The sequence below is a fragment of the Lipomyces arxii genome (genome assembly GCF_038497795.1).
Source record: "Lipomyces arxii strain Phaff 12-163 unplaced genomic scaffold V1512scaffold_5, whole genome shotgun sequence".
Classification (NCBI taxonomy): Eukaryota; Fungi; Ascomycota; class Lipomycetes; order Lipomycetales; family Lipomycetaceae; genus Lipomyces; species Lipomyces arxii.
In genome coordinates this window covers 114,185-130,318 of record NW_027117704.1, presented here as the reverse complement: position 1 = coordinate 130,318, position 16,134 = coordinate 114,185, and the positions used below count along the sequence as shown (strand labels likewise).

The following is a 16,134-nucleotide window of genomic DNA, read 5'->3' as shown; positions in this document are numbered from 1 at the left end:
TAATCATCAAAGGCTAGCAGAAATGCCAGAAGACACAGAGAGCAGTGCTGAGTCTGCAGCATTGTCGACTACAGACAGTGGAGTGGAAGAGAAAGGATTTCAAACATTACAAAGTCTTGGAGTGACTACCGTCGAACAGGACGACCTTGAACGTAATGTTGCTGCACAAGTATGGATCATAACTGTTCATTTTTCTGTTCTGTCTGTTAACTGAATATCACAAGGCGGATAGGCAATTGGCCAAACGTGATTTGGAATTGGATCAAAAGCGACTGGATAAGGCACTAGCTCAGAAACAGTGAGTGTAGAACTCAGAAATAGGGGATTAAAATTTAATTGTGTGTGCAGAAAACTGATGACTCAAATTGATCGGCTCGAAGACAGATTGGCAGACAGAAACTGTACACTGAGTATGCGGGTTAAGATTATAGACGAAGTAGAGAAAATAGTACGATATCTGTTGGTCAAGCTTGGGCTGTGAGCTGATACAGTTATAGCGAACCACTCAACTAGCACAAGTTCAGCAGGATATTCAAGATATTATACAGCGCATGTCGGAACGTAAACGAGACGAAGATTATGGTGCTGAGACGGAGAACGGGTCACAAAGACTGGCGAGTGAAACCGAGCGCGAGTTTTTAATCCGAACAGGTAAAATTACTCCGTTTTCAAACATGCAAGGGTTGGAGCGCACAGCTGGACATCTCGACACACCATCAGTGTCTGTACTAGAAACACCAGATGGTACAAAGTCACATCAGAATTTAATATTACCGGGTTTGGAGTTTGATACGTCGGATGAAGACGACGGAGAAATTGATGATGAAAAAATTGAGGGTACGAGTGATGAGCAAGAGCTTTTAGATAATATTGCGTCAACGTCACAACAGAGACGACAGTCAGCTACCACGCCTCAACGAGCAAAAAGCAAGAAACGGAAGGTCGAATCAGAAGATGAAATATTGGCAAGCAGCGATGAACAAGTATCTGGATCGGATTTCAGCCCCGACGAGGCAGCAGCTTCAGATGCATCAGATGAGGAATTTGTTCCGGAAATGGATGAAGATGAGTATGCCACCAGGACCAAGAAGCGTCCACGAAAAGACGCCAAGGCAAAGGAAGAAGAAGAAGAGATAGTAGAGCCGGAACTAGATGATGGCGACGAAGCAATGTATCGGTTAAGATTAGATCGTTGGGTTAGAAAGCGTCAGGCGTTCCGCAAGAAAGTCCAAAAAAGGTCTAAAGTCAAAGCAGAGGATCTGGACGACGATGAAGAAGAATGGTTTAGACCTCATCCAAAATATAGGGATCTTGTTTTTGACGGAGGATATCGTCTGCCTGGAGATATACATCTCAGTTTGTTTGACTATCAAAAGACTTGTGAGTGGCTGTGAAAGGATTTCTATTGGGGCTGACTTGATAGGCGTACAATGGCTGTGGGAGTTATATTCGCAACGTACTGGTGGTATAATTGGTGACGAAATGGTATGATTCTTTAAACATATTTTTTACAAAGTATTATAACTAGACTAGGGCTTGGGTAAAACTATTCAAATTATATCTTTCATTGCGGGTCTGCATTATAGCGAAAAACTTACTAAGCCGGTCCTTATAGTCTGTCCGGCCACAGTTATGAGACAATGGGTCAATGAGCTGCATCGTTGGTGGCCGCCGTTTCGCGCTGTAATTCTGCATTCCAGCGGCAGCGGGATGACCAAGCAACGTGACGACGAAAATGAGTATGAGACAACTAGAAAGAAAGGGTTTGGGAGGCGGAGTAGTTCGAAATCGAGCAAAGCGGTGCAGAGACTAGTGCAGCGAGTCGTCGCAAAGGGCCATGTGCTCATCACGACTTATGTCGGTATGCAGATTTACCACGACGCTATCCTACCGCATGAATGGGGCTACTGTGTTTTGGATGAAGGTCACAAAATCAGAAATCCTGACTCTGATATTTCTCTGACGTGCAAGCAAGTCAAGGTATGACCAACGGCATTGATTGTTATCAATGTGATTGACTTGAGGTAGACACCCAATAGAATCATTCTTTCTGGAACGCCGCTACAAAACAATTTGAGCGAGTTGTGGAGTTTGTTTGATTTTGTCAGTCCCGGAAGACTCGGTGTATGTATTCTACTCTTGACATATCAAAGCTATCTAACACAAGTTCAGACTTTACCAGTTTTCCAACAGCAGTTTGCGGTTCCAATCAATATTGGTGGTTACGCGAATGCATCTAATGTGCAAGTGCAAACAGCGTACAAATGTGCTTGTGTTTTGCGAGATCTGATTAGCCCATATTTACTGCGACGAATGAAAGTTGATGTTGCAGCAGATTTGCCGAAAAAGACGGAACAGGTCCTGTTTTGCAAGCTCACTAAACCACAACGCGACGCGTACGTTAATTTTTTAAAGTCCGGCGACATGGCATCGATTTTAGCCGGCAAGCGACAGGTTTTGTTTGGCGTTGACATTCTTCGCAAGATATGTAATCATCCAGATTTAGTTGCTAGAGGGATGTTGAGCAAGAAGATTGGCTACAGATACGGTGCGGCCAACAAGTCGGGAAAGATGCAGGTGGTCAAGTCGTTGTTGCTGTTGTGGAAAGCACAGAAGCATCGCAGTTTACTGTTTTGCCAGACGAGACAGATGTTGGATATCCTTGAGACGTTTGTCAAATCACTCGACTCAATTCGGTCTACACGTATGGACGGCTCGACACAGATTGGGAACCGGCAGGAATTGGTTGACGAATTTAATAATAACAAGAACATTGACGTGTTTTTGTTGACTACTCGAGTGGGCGGTTTGGGAATTAACTTAACTGGTGCTGATCGGGTTATTATCTTTGATCCAGATTGGGTAAGTTTTACTAGAAATTTTACAGAAAATTCCACGTTGACTTATTTTAGAATCCGTCTACAGATGTTCAGGCTCGCGAGCGTGCATGGCGATTGGGCCAGCAGAAAGAGGTTGCTATATATCGTCTAATGACGTCCGGCACGATTGAGGAGAAGATTTATCATCGCCAGATTTTCAAACAATTTCTGACGAACAAAATTCTAAAAGATCCAAAACAGCGGCGGTTTTTCAAGAACAACGATTTGCATGATCTCTTCACTTTGGGAGATTCTGATGCGTCTGGTACCGAGACTGGGGCGCTGTTTGTGGGCTCGGAAATGCAAATCGAGGGCAAAGCGTCTACTGAGAGCAAAGATGCTGACGCTTTAAAGGAAATCTCCGGTGTGGCTGCGTTCGAGAAGTAGTGAGTTAACTTTCTAAAGCATGGTATGATAAATTAACACAATGTAGCCGTGGAGGCAGTGATGAAGAAGATGCCCAGGCTGAAGAGGACACGACCAATGGCGATGAGGACGGCATTATGGAAAGTTTGTTTGTCCGGTCGGGTGTGCACAGCGCACTTGAGCATGACGAAATCATGAACGCGTCTCGTCCGGACGCGTTACTAGTTGAGCGCGAGGCAGCAAAGGTAGCAGCCGACGCGGCCAGAGCACTGCGAGACTCGCGGCGGCGGACAAAGAACGCCGAAGTGGGCACGCCGACATGGACCGGCAGGTTTGGTGCGGCTGGACGGGAATTAGGTCGGACGGCGCCGGCGTCGTCATCGTCATCGCCAAACTCGAGGGAGACAAGCGCGGGCCCGTCCAATAGGACCGGAGTTGGATCTGGCTCTATTTTGGCACGACTACGGGAGAAACGGGCATTAGAAAAGGAGCAAGGACGTTATTGATGAGGTTTGTTGTTTTGTTCTAGATATACAAATATACAATGGTCACTGGTCTGAAATATAGCAATGGTCATAGAAGATATACAATTTAGGTTGCAGGAGAACTGTTATATTATTCTTCGGGTTAGGGTATAATTGTGTTTTTTAAGCCGCCTTAAATGTTAGTCAGAAAATTTTGATTTTTTAAAATTGAACAACAAATCGAGACATTTTTTTTGCAAATTCAATATATTGTTTATTTTGTTTAGTCCAAAACATAAATTAAACAAGAAACAAAATAAAATGTCGTCTGAAGCAGTGGCAGGAGTAGCTGAGCAATTGGCAAAGACTTATCTTGATGAAGCAACTGGCGAACAAGTTTCCAAGAGCGAACTTAAGAGACGAGAGAAATTGAGAGCTGCAGAGGCAAAGAAGGTATTTTAATTATGAAGAGTCGCAGTACAAAGAGGGAAGTTGACATTGTGATATTAGGCACAGAAGGCCGCCAATGCTCCTGCGGTCAAGGCAAAGAAGGAGGAAGAGGAGATTACTCCGAATGTGAGTATTTGTACGGCTTCGAATGGGGTGAAATGTACTTATATGTAGCAATACTTCAAGCTACGGTCACGGGAAATCGATGCGCTTCGTACGACGCATCAGCCAGATCCGTACCCGCATAAGTTCCATGTGTCGATGAAGTTCGACGAGTTCATCACTAAGTACGCCAGTCTAGCCAGAGGCGAGACGTTGAAAGATTTTGAGATTTCCATCGCGGGAAGAATTCATGTCAAGCGTGAGTCTGGGTCCAAGTTGAAGTTCTATGATTTGCACGCCGAGGGAAAGTCAATCCAGGTCGTGTGCCAGGCACAGGACGCGACAGAAGATTTCGCTGCGATGCATGAGCATTTGAACAGAGGAGACATCATTGGTGTCGTTGGGTACCCTGGCCGGACTCAGCCTCAGAGAGGAGGAGAAGGCACGGTCTCTGTCTTTGCGACCAAGGTTCTCCTTCTTTCACCTTCACTCCACATGTTGCCCACCGACCGTTACGGTTTCAAGGACCAAGAGTCGCGATACAGACAGAGGTATCTTGATCTGATCATGAACAACAGCACACGTGACAAGTTTATCATCCGGTCCAAGATTGTGACATACATGCGCAAGTTCTTTGACAGCCGTGGATTCGTCGAGGTTGAGACCCCAATGATGAACATGATTGCGGGAGGAGCAACTGCGAAGCCGTTCATCACCCACCACAACGATCTTAACATGGACCTGTTCATGCGTGTCGCGCCTGAATTGTACCTCAAGATGCTCGTCGTTGGCGGTCTGGAACGTGTTTACGAAATCGGACGCCAGTTCAGAAATGAGGGCATCGACTTGACCCATAACCCTGAGTTTACCACATGTGAGTTCTACGAGGCGTACGCTGACTACTACGACCTGATGAATACTACGGAGATGCTTTTCTCAGAGATGGTCAAGGAAATCTGCGGCGACTACAAAATCCAGTACCAGCCTGCCGGACCCGATGGTGAGACTTACGATATAGACTTCACAAGACCATGGAAGCGTCTGGATATGATTGGCACTCTTGAGGAACGATTGAACGTCAAGTTCCCTCCCGGAGACCAATTACATACTGCTGAGACTGGCGAGTTCCTTAAGGAAGTGCTGGCCAAGAATAATATCCAGTGCACACCACCATTGACTAACGCTCGTATGCTTGACAAGTTGGTTGGCGAGTACCTTGAAAACACGTGCATCAGTCCGACATTTATCACCGGGCATCCTCAGATGATGTCACCGCTAGCCAAATACCATCGCTCCGTGCCTGGTATATGCGAGCGGTTTGAGCTTTTCGTTGCTACCAAAGAGCTTGCTAACGCATACACGGAATTGAACGACCCGTTTGACCAGCGTATGCGATTCGAGGAACAAGCCCGCCAGAAGGATCAGGGCGATGACGAAGCTCAACTTGTTGATGAGACTTTCTGTACAGCTTTGGAGTATGGTCTCCCGCCTACTGGAGGATGGGGAGCTGGAATCGATAGACTGACTATGTTCTTGACTAATTCTCACTCCATTAAGGAGGTTCTTCTTTTCCCTGCCATGAAGCCAGAGCAGGTTGGTGAGAAGACTACGGCTATTGAGGAAGCTGTTTAGATATAGCTACATTTTACATATTTGTCATATTCATATAGTTATTACTTGTCATTTGATGTTTGTAGCGCTGTGATGCGTACGGTCTATTTTTAGACGTGGCGCACAGTTCACAGCCCGGGTATGAACAAATACATGCCAATCTGAACACTGTATAAAGCATTAGTCAAACAAGTGCCCTTGTTGTATTCATTAATAGTTACATAATAACTGACTATACTATAATCACACTTAGTATTCATTCTATTGCAGGCAAAAAACTCTCTCGAACGTACCTGAGCCGCACGAGTTGAGTTTGTTTACCCGTTCCAAATTTGGAACAGCTCGCAGTTGCCGCAATTTTTGTCTCGATCTTTTGTATCTTTTATAGACGATTTGTTGAGAATTGCTTGGTAGGGAAAATATAAAAGTAATGAAGCAAATACTATTATTGCTATATGGCTGCATTTTGTTTTGCACGTTCGTTACTGCTAGTGATCTAAAGTTGGAAGCTCGAAATAGTAAGGAGTACACACTATATGGATCACGGACTAATAGAATTAGTTGAAGCAAGACAGGCACGTAGGACGACGTTGCATGAGTCGTCTACACATAGAACAACGGTTTCAGGATCAAGTCCAACAGCAGGTGTTGGAGAACCCTTAGGCGATGTGACTTCATCAATAACTACGGCTCCACATGAGAGAGAAACTGCGACGAGTATTTCTGTTGATCCAAGATTGCCAGCTGGTGGCGTATCGATGATTATGCCAGCAATCACAGACTCGGAAACATACGTCAAGGTTGGAGATTATGCTACGTTTTCATGGAATTACACTAGTCTCGTTGTCGAGCCTACTGCGGTCAATGTAGAGGCATACTGCAGCGTGAATGACTTTTACTATCCTATTGCAAGCAATATTTCCGTTAAAGATACGAAAGTTGTTTGGAACACGAGTGATTATCAAGCAACCGCGACTGTGAAGCTCATTGTGTAAATATTGTTGCAGAGTATTTTGTTGATGCTTGCTAACCAGAAAGTGCTGCATATACACTCAATATCTACGACGCGCAAGCAGATTTATCTGTGCCTGCTAGTGCTGGCCATTTGGCTCTGTACGATAGTCTGAAGTTTGGTGTGTATACACCACAAGCATATACACCATTGGACTGTAGGTGTCCTGTTCTGCTAAATGATGTTTATACTAACCCATACTGCAGCATTTAAGTGTGCCACATGTAGTGGTGGGTTTTCCAACGTTGAGCGCAGTGTCATTCACGGGACTCTTATGATGGCGGGTATAATGGCCACGACAACTATTTTCTTCATCATGCGGTAATTTAATCTGAGCGCATCACGATTCCGGAGTTTTGTTTGTTTTTGATTGGATTTTTGCAAGCATAATTTTCTAAGCCCGATAATATTATGTTGTCTATGCAATGTTAAGTGAGTTATGTTTTGTAAATAATGATAATCTTTGGCTGTTCATTTAATGAATATATGCAATTGAAATGCTAGTTATTCTGATGTAATAAGAAATAAATCATTCAGATACTGCTAGATATTTTTACAATATTTTATTGAATATCTCAGCATGTTTAATGTATGAATATTATTACGGTACTTGCCAGATGCAAGAAGGAGTTTAAAGATGTAATTGCGTTTAAATTGCTAATGACGACGACGACGACGACGACGACGACGACCGCGGATACCATGGATCAACCAAGTGGTTAAGTGAGATTGAAAGAATGCAAAGTTCTTTGACTGTTTCTTTCTGTTCAATCGTAGCTCTAAATAGATCGTATATACAAAATGCTTCCGGTCTTGACAGTATGGCCTGAGCAGATCGATAAAATGTTTGCTGCACTGTGCAATTTCGATACGTAGCACATATTGACTAATCTACGAGTCAAAGTCAACGCAGAAGCAGGAACAGCAGAGCTAACTGAAAATGTGCTAAATCAGCATTATCGATTAGGCGACATGAAGGTTCCTGGTGCAAAAAACCTTCTTGGAGGTGCTTTATACGATGTTTAGTTTGTTAAGGAAGAGGATGAAAGGAAACTCAAGAAGCTTTAGACGTTATCTCGAGAATTGGTGATGCTATCTATGTGAATTGATTCAACTATAATATATAATGATGACATCAAGTGCAACACGAAGAGTTGTGGGGTGTATGTACAAAACCCTCCGAATTCAATATATCAAAAATGTATAGTACTGCCTATTAAAACACTCTGTAAAGGTAGAGGTCTATATAGATTTGTATACTCCTGTATATTTGTCTTATTTAACATAATATCGATTGCATTCAAAATGAGTAGTACAAAAGAAGAACCAACAAAACGCGTTCTTGAAGGAGAACTTGAAGACGACGATAAACCAGATCCATGGTATATTTCAATGTCAGTATTTCACTAATCTCTTTGCTGATCTAACTAGGGACAAACGATTAGAAGACACTGGGTGTGCTGGTATTGTACTGATTTTATTTTGTAGGACGTCATGTCTAAGTAGAGGACAGCTGAGAACATGAAGGTTACTGATTGTTATGCCAATGGACGAGATTGGAGGAAATGCGTGGAAGAGGTGAGATTTAGGCGTGACTAAACTGACTTTATTTCTCATATAATATAGCTTGCTGCTCTTAAAGAGTGTTTGGAGAAGAAGATCAAGCGATAGAAATATTGCGATAAGTACATGTATTACTGTATATACTGTAGATATTGTTGTAATATAACAGATTTAAAGTATTATTATTTGTGGTAGCCTTATTCAACACACTAGTCTTCTATCCATCTCATTTGTCGCGAGCAAGACGCGGTTGTAGTTGGCGCACGCGTGAAAAGTCGCGTCGATCGTAACTGCTCACGCTTTTTGAATCCACCACCTTGGCCCATCGACCCCAACTACGACGATTCATCAACATTTTAAAATGGCATCTCTTTATACTTTACGCTCTTTAGGGCTGTTAAGATCGGTTTCTACTCGATCGTCCGCATTCTGGAAACCAGTAACAATTACCAGCGCTATCAATTTACGCAACCTTTCAAACTACTCTAAATTGCAGGCAGAATCAACCCCAGTGTCAGATACACCAGTAATTCCATACGATGATTCTTCACAGTCAGCTTCGCCACCATCTCCACAACCAACAGAAAAACTAGAATCGAATGATTGGCTGAGCTCATTCTATGGAATGAGTACTGAAGCATTTCCAGGTGAGATTTCAGACGTTTTGATGAGAGATCTTGAAGTGGATGACATTGAAATTAAGCCTGGTAAGTAAACTGCGTATTTGGTTGGCTTTACCAATTCACTTATGAATAAAACAGACGGAATTTTATATTTACCGGAAATCAAGTACAGAAGAATTTTGAATAAAGCGTTTGGTCCAGGTGGATGGGGACTTGCTCCTCGAGGAGAGACTTTTGTTTCCCCTAAGCTAGTTACGCGCGAGTACGCTTTGCTTTGCCATGGCCGGTAAGTTAAATATTGGGTGGTTACAGTTTGTCGGATTGGGCTTACTCAATATTATAGTGTGGTCAGTGTAGCTCGAGGCGAGCAAGAATATTTCGATCCGAATAATGTCGCTACTGCGACCGAGGGATGCAAGAGTAATGCACTTATGAGATGTTGCAAGGATCTAGGTATTGCATCCGAACTTTGGGATCCACGATTCATCAGAAAGTTTAAGAAGGAGCAATGTGTCGAACAGTTTGTGGAGCACGTCGTGACCAAGAAGAAGAGAAAGCTATGGAGGCGAAAGGATCAGACATGGGAATATCCTTACAAGCTTGCTACATTTTGAGTATGGTGGGCAGATTACATGAACGCTCCATTAGAAAACTTCCGCAATTTCACTTCGATTTGGTCGCACGAATCTACCCGTCGAGGTCACCGTACATACTTCTGCCGTTAACATTCTCATAAGAGCAGAAACTCAAATGTTTTGTAGATAGATTTGAATATTATACTCTCACCTTCACAATCGTAGATACACCGCGCGGTCCAATCAAAATAACCCTAATCAATTCGCGTTTGGGAGGACTAACAGCAATCAAATCTCTCTAAAGTTCACATTCCGCACCGTGAACTCGACCGGATTTGCTGTTTAAAAGCGATAAAGTGGATTTGACTAGCAAATATTGACAGATATTTACTTGCTTTATATTGATTAGTCTTTATTGCTATTGAATCAACAATGTTTGGCTTACTATTAGGACTGCTGTCGTAAGTGTGACATGAATATTCAATTTATTGGCATTTAATTCGATTCAACAGAATAAGCTAACTGTTGCATACAGATCAGCAGTGTCGTTTCAATACCCGGTCTACGCATCTTACAAGGCTATTAAGTCAGAAGATCGTGATATCTTAATTCCATGGTTGGTCTACTGGGTGGTAGTCAGCGTGGTAACCACCTTCGAGACTTGGTTCGGATTTTTGTTTGTTTGGTATGCTTGAATATGATGATGATAATGTGAAGTATAAGTTGCTGATTGGTTTACTTTAGGTTGCCTCTATATCAGTTTTTTCGCTTCGGATTCATGCTATGGCTCGTCCTTCCTCAATCTCAGGTGTGTATCATGCTTTAAGTGAAGCTCAAATGACATTAGGATTATGTTTACTAACACAACTCAATTATTAGGGATCGTACTTTGTGTATTCAACTTACATCGCACCTACACTAGCGTCACATGAAAAAGAAATCGAAGTACTGATTCGGTCTACGCAGGAAAAAGTCAAAACTCGAGGTTATGAACTGATGAACGCAACGATCCAGTACATTAAGACAGCTCTATTTTCGACTTTTATCTCAAATAAGCAATCAGTTGCTGACAGTGCTACTGATACCGCTTCACTCGATACTCATCTTGATTCGGTATGTTAGACATTGTGTTTTGTTTTAAATACGCTACACTCTTATTTTTGGTTCTGGCCTAAGTCTACACCGAACCTACAACGTCTCTGCATTTCGCTGTATCTGCTCTTGCATTCAGCTCTTGCATTCATTGTCAGTTGGGACTTTTGGGAGTTTGAGCTCGGACAATTGTGAAATAAGGTTTGGATGTGCGACGGTCACCGGATTCGATCAACCAAAAAGAGATTAGCGTGCATGTATTGAAACCTTATGCTAACCTTAATTTCAGACAGTGGAGACGTCTGGGGTAGAGACAGCAGAAACATATGGATCTATGTATAGCAGAGCACTAAACTTGGGAAATAGAATTATTAACTCGAGGGTTTTGAACTCAGCAACTACAGCGTCTGTATCTATGGGAACAGGGATCTTGACCGCGGCCACAGCTGGCGTTGTTGCGCCTGAGGCTGTTGACACAATGCTCGGAACTGTAGCAGCAGCTTTGGCTGAACAGGTTGACGCACATGGTGAGCAGTTAAAGAAGAACGAAGTCGAAGTAAAGGAGATGGTTCTGCCTAGTGCGAAAGCATCGTACTTGTTTGTTTCGAAGTTTTGGTCAAGATGGCCATCATTTTCGTCCTCAAGCACTGTTAATACAGAAGCTGTCACGGAGCTCAGTGAGCATAAACTTGCGGAAAATAAACCTGAAATGACTGAGCTAGTTACACCGGTTGCTGCGTGGCCTGGTCAATTTGTTGTCTCACCAGAGGTCTCGACTGAGGCTGATGACAGTGAAAGTCCTGGTATCAGCGAAATCGATACGACCACCCGAGCTGCGACACCAGATTCAAAGACCGTTGAATGGGTACTTCTTTAAATCATACAATTGCAGGGGTGCGTTTAAGTTTTTTTAGTTTGTTTTTGTTTTTGTGCGGGGGAGGGAAACGGCGAAATACGGATAAGGGGATTAAGTCAAGGGTCAAAGGCGCAATTTTGGTTGAGTTCTATACGGAAATTTATTTTGCTTTGTGCGGGGATTAGTTACTACGGAACGGCGCAAACTTATCCAAATATTTATGGCACATTACTCTTACCAATGGAAGTATTACCGAGATGTCCTTGCTTAATCTATATACGAGTTGCTACTGAGATGAGAATTACATGTTATATATTTCAAAAAAAACACAGTTTTCATAAAGGTTGTTGCGAGACGCGATTATAATCTATTGCCAATGTATAAAACACAAATCATGGATTTGAACCTTTCATCGACTGTAAACTAGGATAGCCTTCGAACAAGTCGTTTGCATTCGGCGCAGAAATGACACTGTCGTCTGGCTCATATACCTTTTGGCGTCCGTTCCCACTATACAACATTGCGCTTGGAAATGCAGCCGATGAAGGCGGTGACGACGCAAATGCACTAGGCGAGGTCGAAGCAGCGGGCTGGTAAGTGCCTGGTGCGGACGGGACCAGCGGCGCCTGCAGCGGTGAACTATATGTCTTCTGGTTGTTTTGCTGAGAATATGTTGGCGGCTGGTCGCTTTGCGGCAAATGCGGCAGCTGGCCGGCTCCCAGCGGATATGGCAGTCGACTGGTTTGCTGCGAGAACGGTGGCTGTTGAGCATACGGCGCCGACGGTGCCAGGAACGATGGCGCGTACGGCGATTTGGCCTGAGGATACGGCATCTGGACGGCGGCGTCGGCCTGTTGAGGGTATAACGAGTGGGATTGCGAAAACGACGGCTGAGTGAACGGGTTTGAACTGTTCACCGGTGGCGGCGGCGCGGCGATTGAAGGCGTATAGCTATTTCGGTTCGCGATTCGAGATGGTGACGGATCTGGAGATGTAGGAATCAGTGGCACCGGAGCCGCGGATGCAGGCATGTACGGTGCCGCCGGTGTGAGCGTCGGTGACCTGTATTGCCCGATGTATGTGTTGATGAAGTTATCATACTTCGTAGTCGCAGCCACAAACCGTTCGTTCAAATCCAACATCTCGTCCTTCCGGGTCGCATACCTGTCAATCAACTTGACCAATGTCGGCCGGACCGACATGGCCGACCTGTAAAGGTTTTCGAGCTCGGCAGAGTCGATGTCAGCCGACCCGTCCGGCGCGGACAAAAGCGCAAGCAATTTCTCAATTTTGCCGCCCTCGGCCATCACTTTTGCTTCCTGCTCAGCTTCTTCCTGCATGCTCTCCGGTGTAGGGTCTGGGATCGGTGTTACGTAGTTGAGTGGGAAAATGCCGACTTGGCCTCGCAGCGAACCTTTCCACCAGTCTTGGTACACCGACTCGAGTACGAAAATGATGTCGCCGCGTTTGAAAGCCAGTTCACCAGGCTCAGTCGGGGTGAGATCGTACAACGCCCGGACTCGTGACGTGGTGGTCTTGGCCGCATTAGCAGGCTTGCTTGGACCTGCGGCCGGGCCGTCTGTGTTCACGAGCGATGCGCGTTCCTTCTCTTCAATCTCGCTTTGCCGCGTCTTTTGCGCGCGTTCATCCTCTTCTTCTTTCTCTCGCAGCGACAAGGCAAGAACCATTTGCAGCTCTTCGTCCTCGAGCGTAGCTGATTTGTGCACTGGAGGTCGTTCAGGCTTGTCAGGAGCATGTAAACGTGGATCTACAAGTTAGATAAAATTCCAAAAATATCAAGAAACCTACAGGCGGAATTCAACTGAGCTAAAGCGTCAGCCATGGAGGAAAGTGCGGAATTGCCTCTGAACAGCTTAACCATTTCTTCCATGACTTCAATAACCTTTGACCTCACAGTATTATGAACAGTCTAACATAGTTATTAACCGGCTTGTCATTCATTCGACACAGCTTACTCTGTCTGTAGCCACACGAAGCAGACTTTGAGTGAATGACGGTGTAACTAGTTGCCTATGCATTTCAACACCACAGTTCTGAGCTAACGAGCCCGTCAACTTTTCCTTGTCAGTATATATCACAAAGTAGCAAATCCCAAACAGCATACAGTCAGAGTATAAATTTGCACATTCGCGGATCTGTGAGCAAGTCTCTTTTGCAGACTAGCAACTGCAGCAATCGGTCTATACTAGATCAGCTTCTTTAAATAACCAGTAACCCCGCAAAAATTTACGTACCCTTCATAAGGAGTCTCATTCACTTTATCACACACTTCTAAAATATATTCCCAGTTTTCACTCGTCAAGTTCTCATCAGTCGCTTTGTCTGTACAAAGTTAAACCACATTCTAGTCTGTACTGTCATACTGTCACACATACTGACTGCTTCTTCAATCTCAAATGAAGTTGATCTCGGCATTGCTATGTTGAATTTCGCACGAAATAACTCTTCTCACAAACAAAAACAAAAATCCGCACAACTTTTTCAAACGCAGAATCAGAGATTGCGGTGCATACGCGTAATGCAAGTTTGAGCTTATTAAGTGCCGGGGCCATCATGACGTGGACACGCGCCGCACTCACTAATTAAAATGGGTACAGATGTCGTAATACTCCATTACATTACACCCGTGAACAGATACCCACAATAAAATACTACTGACTGGCGCACACTCATTTAGTACGCTCACACGCTACTTGTAGCCTACTTAAAATCTATTATGTAATCCAATGCACCCAAACAGTTGATTAAGCTCATTAATACCGATTACCATATGTTCCGTTGCTGTATGAAGGTAACGACTGCTGACTATTACCATATCCATGCAAAGTCTGTGGCCCGTTACCGTACGAAGGCAGTGCTTGCGGCCCACTACTGTATGAAGGCTGCGGCACATTACCGTACGAAGGCAGTGCTTGCGACCCACTACTGTATGAAGGCTGCAGCATGTGGTTACCGTAAGAAGGTAGACCATGTGAAGTGTTGGCACCATATGACGTCTGTGGTGCATTGTACTGGTGAACGTAGGAATCAAGCAGGCCTTCGTACTTCTGCATCGACGTCTTGAACCGCTCGTTCAGCTCAGCCATGTCTTCCTTCTTCGATCCATACTGATCAATCAGTTTAATAATGCCAGGTCGGATTGCCATGGTCGATTTGTATAATCTCTCGAGTTCAGACGAGTCTACCGTAGACAACGTGTTTGGGTTTGAAATTAACGAAAGAAGTCTATCAATGTTTTGTGCCTCCGCAAACACTCTCCCTTCTTCGTCTGCGTCTACCGAGTCTTCTACTGTATCTGGCATCGGACTGACGTAGTTCAATGGAAAAATACCAACATGTCCATGTAGGGATCCACGCCACCAGCCGTGATAAACGTCCTCCAACACAAAAATGACATCTCCTTTCCTGAACGAAAGTTCTCCTGGACCGGACGCAGTCAAGTCGTAAAGAGCTTTCACTCTCGTCACTGGCGCGTTGGGATCAAGCTTACTGCCGTCATCAGCAGCATATGTCGGTGCCTGAGCTTTCTGTTTCTCATCTTCCTTCTTTTTCTGCTCCGCTTCTTCCTGTTGCTTGCTCTCTTGCAATGATAATGCAAGAGCCATCTCTAACTCTTCGTCCTCTATTGATTTTAATGGCGCAGGCCTTGCAGGCTTCAATGCCTCCTTGAGCTGCGGTTGCAACTGAGAATCTGACGTCATTAGTCTCCATTTGGCAGCCAATAGAACGTTCACATACTCATAGATTTAATCTGCTCTAACGTTTCACTCATTAAATCCAATGTAGCATCGCCTTTAAATGCATTAACTAACTCTCCCATGACCTCTAGCAGCCGTAACTTGACTGTCGTATGCACTGTCTACCCTTGTCAATTACATTTCTTTAGAAACTTGAGCAGGACTCACTCGATCTGAACCCATCCGGACTAAACTCTGTGTGAACGTCCGAGATGCCATTTCTCGTTGCATTTTTGGCCCACAGTTCTGTGCCAGTGACTCCGTAAGCTGTCAAAATTGTTAACCATTTGCTTTAAACACATAAAGACATATAGATACAGCTAAAGAAAACAACTGTACATTGCCAGACCCATGTGCTAGTCGCTTCTGCAATGCCTGCACCGCTTCATGAGAACTAAACGCCATGAGCCACCGTTTCCGCTAGTTCAACAATCTCATACGCACCCATACTCCGGATTAGCATTCACCTTATCGCAAACAGACATGATCAGATCCCAATTCTCGCTTGTCAAGTTCTCGTCCGTGGCCTTGACTATCAGTCATAGTCAGCAGTCGCACTCAGCAGTCCCTAACTGCTAAATCACTTACTCACTGCCTCTTCAATTGGCGAAGGTACTGACGTTGACCGAAACATAGTTATTCTGTATTCACTTAACCAATTGCGTAGTAGTAACACTCGAGACGTATGTACTCGTGACGTTTGTAATTGGAAACATGGTAGGTACAAAACCCATGGACCGTCTCAAACCAACCTGCTTCGGGATCTTAACTCTATGATAACCA

The 16,134-nt window shown here is 44.3% G+C and overlaps 8 protein-coding genes across 8 annotated transcripts; 6 read left to right on the top strand and 2 right to left on the bottom strand.

Annotated features, from left to right (window-relative positions):
• Window positions 1-22: 22 nt before the first annotated feature.
• On the top strand, window positions 23-3,751 carry V1512DRAFT_252492 (SNF2 family N-terminal domain-containing protein; the record flags this gene model as incomplete). Its single annotated transcript, XM_066914716.1, has 10 exons — window positions 23-169; window positions 225-298; window positions 349-448; window positions 498-1,380; window positions 1,424-1,485; window positions 1,534-1,980; window positions 2,029-2,124; window positions 2,173-2,862; window positions 2,913-3,265; window positions 3,313-3,751. 10 exons carry the CDS (start codon window positions 23-25, stop codon window positions 3,749-3,751), a joined length of 3,291 nt encoding a protein of 1,096 aa, XP_066772062.1.
• Window positions 3,752-3,942: 191 nt separating this feature from the next.
• V1512DRAFT_260971 (uncharacterized protein) lies at window positions 3,943-6,071 on the top strand. The gene is made up of 3 exons (XM_066915969.1): window positions 3,943-4,162; window positions 4,220-4,285; window positions 4,334-6,071. The coding sequence occupies exons 1-3, from the start codon at window positions 4,031-4,033 to the stop codon at window positions 5,891-5,893; spliced, it is 1,758 nt and encodes a 585-aa protein (XP_066772061.1). The 5' UTR covers window positions 3,943-4,030; the 3' UTR covers window positions 5,894-6,071.
• V1512DRAFT_260967 (uncharacterized protein) lies at window positions 6,072-7,428 on the top strand. Its single transcript, XM_066915968.1, has 4 exons — window positions 6,072-6,390; window positions 6,434-6,863; window positions 6,911-7,041; window positions 7,091-7,428. Exons 1-4 carry the CDS (start codon window positions 6,303-6,305, stop codon window positions 7,207-7,209), a joined length of 768 nt encoding a protein of 255 aa, XP_066772060.1. The 5' UTR covers window positions 6,072-6,302; the 3' UTR covers window positions 7,210-7,428.
• Window positions 7,429-8,189: 761 nt separating this feature from the next.
• Window positions 8,190-8,555, top strand: V1512DRAFT_246930 (uncharacterized protein; the record flags this gene model as incomplete). Its single annotated transcript, XM_066914460.1, has 4 exons — window positions 8,190-8,266; window positions 8,316-8,347; window positions 8,398-8,462; window positions 8,511-8,555. 4 exons carry the CDS (start codon window positions 8,190-8,192, stop codon window positions 8,553-8,555), a joined length of 219 nt encoding a protein of 72 aa, XP_066772059.1.
• Window positions 8,556-8,633: 78 nt separating this feature from the next.
• On the top strand, window positions 8,634-9,861 carry V1512DRAFT_260962 (mitochondrial genome maintenance MGM101-domain-containing protein). Its single transcript, XM_066915967.1, has 3 exons — window positions 8,634-9,154; window positions 9,209-9,356; window positions 9,414-9,861. The coding sequence occupies exons 1-3, from the start codon at window positions 8,809-8,811 to the stop codon at window positions 9,682-9,684; spliced, it is 765 nt and encodes a 254-aa protein (XP_066772058.1). The 5' UTR covers window positions 8,634-8,808; the 3' UTR covers window positions 9,685-9,861.
• A 216-nt stretch (window positions 9,862-10,077) lies between these two features.
• On the top strand, window positions 10,078-10,767 carry V1512DRAFT_252488 (TB2/DP1, HVA22 family-domain-containing protein; the record flags this gene model as incomplete). Its single annotated transcript, XM_066914715.1, has 4 exons — window positions 10,078-10,106; window positions 10,181-10,330; window positions 10,390-10,453; window positions 10,525-10,767. The coding sequence occupies 4 exons, from the start codon at window positions 10,078-10,080 to the stop codon at window positions 10,765-10,767; spliced, it is 486 nt and encodes a 161-aa protein (XP_066772057.1).
• A 1,032-nt stretch (window positions 10,768-11,799) lies between these two features.
• On the bottom strand, window positions 11,800-14,198 carry V1512DRAFT_132989 (uncharacterized protein). The gene is made up of 6 exons (XM_066912970.1): window positions 13,990-14,198; window positions 13,849-13,936; window positions 13,719-13,794; window positions 13,570-13,668; window positions 13,403-13,523; window positions 11,800-13,361 (listed from the first exon to the last, which is right to left on the bottom strand). Exons 1-6 carry the CDS (start codon window positions 14,027-14,029, stop codon window positions 11,986-11,988), a joined length of 1,800 nt encoding a protein of 599 aa, XP_066772056.1. The 5' UTR covers window positions 14,030-14,198; the 3' UTR covers window positions 11,800-11,985.
• On the bottom strand, window positions 14,126-16,049 carry V1512DRAFT_260952 (uncharacterized protein). Its single transcript, XM_066915966.1, has 6 exons — window positions 15,940-16,049; window positions 15,796-15,883; window positions 15,670-15,745; window positions 15,520-15,618; window positions 15,353-15,473; window positions 14,126-15,305 (listed from the first exon to the last, which is right to left on the bottom strand). Exons 1-6 carry the CDS (start codon window positions 15,983-15,985, stop codon window positions 14,368-14,370), a joined length of 1,368 nt encoding a protein of 455 aa, XP_066772055.1. The 5' UTR covers window positions 15,986-16,049; the 3' UTR covers window positions 14,126-14,367.
• Window positions 16,050-16,134: the final 85 nt, after the last annotated feature.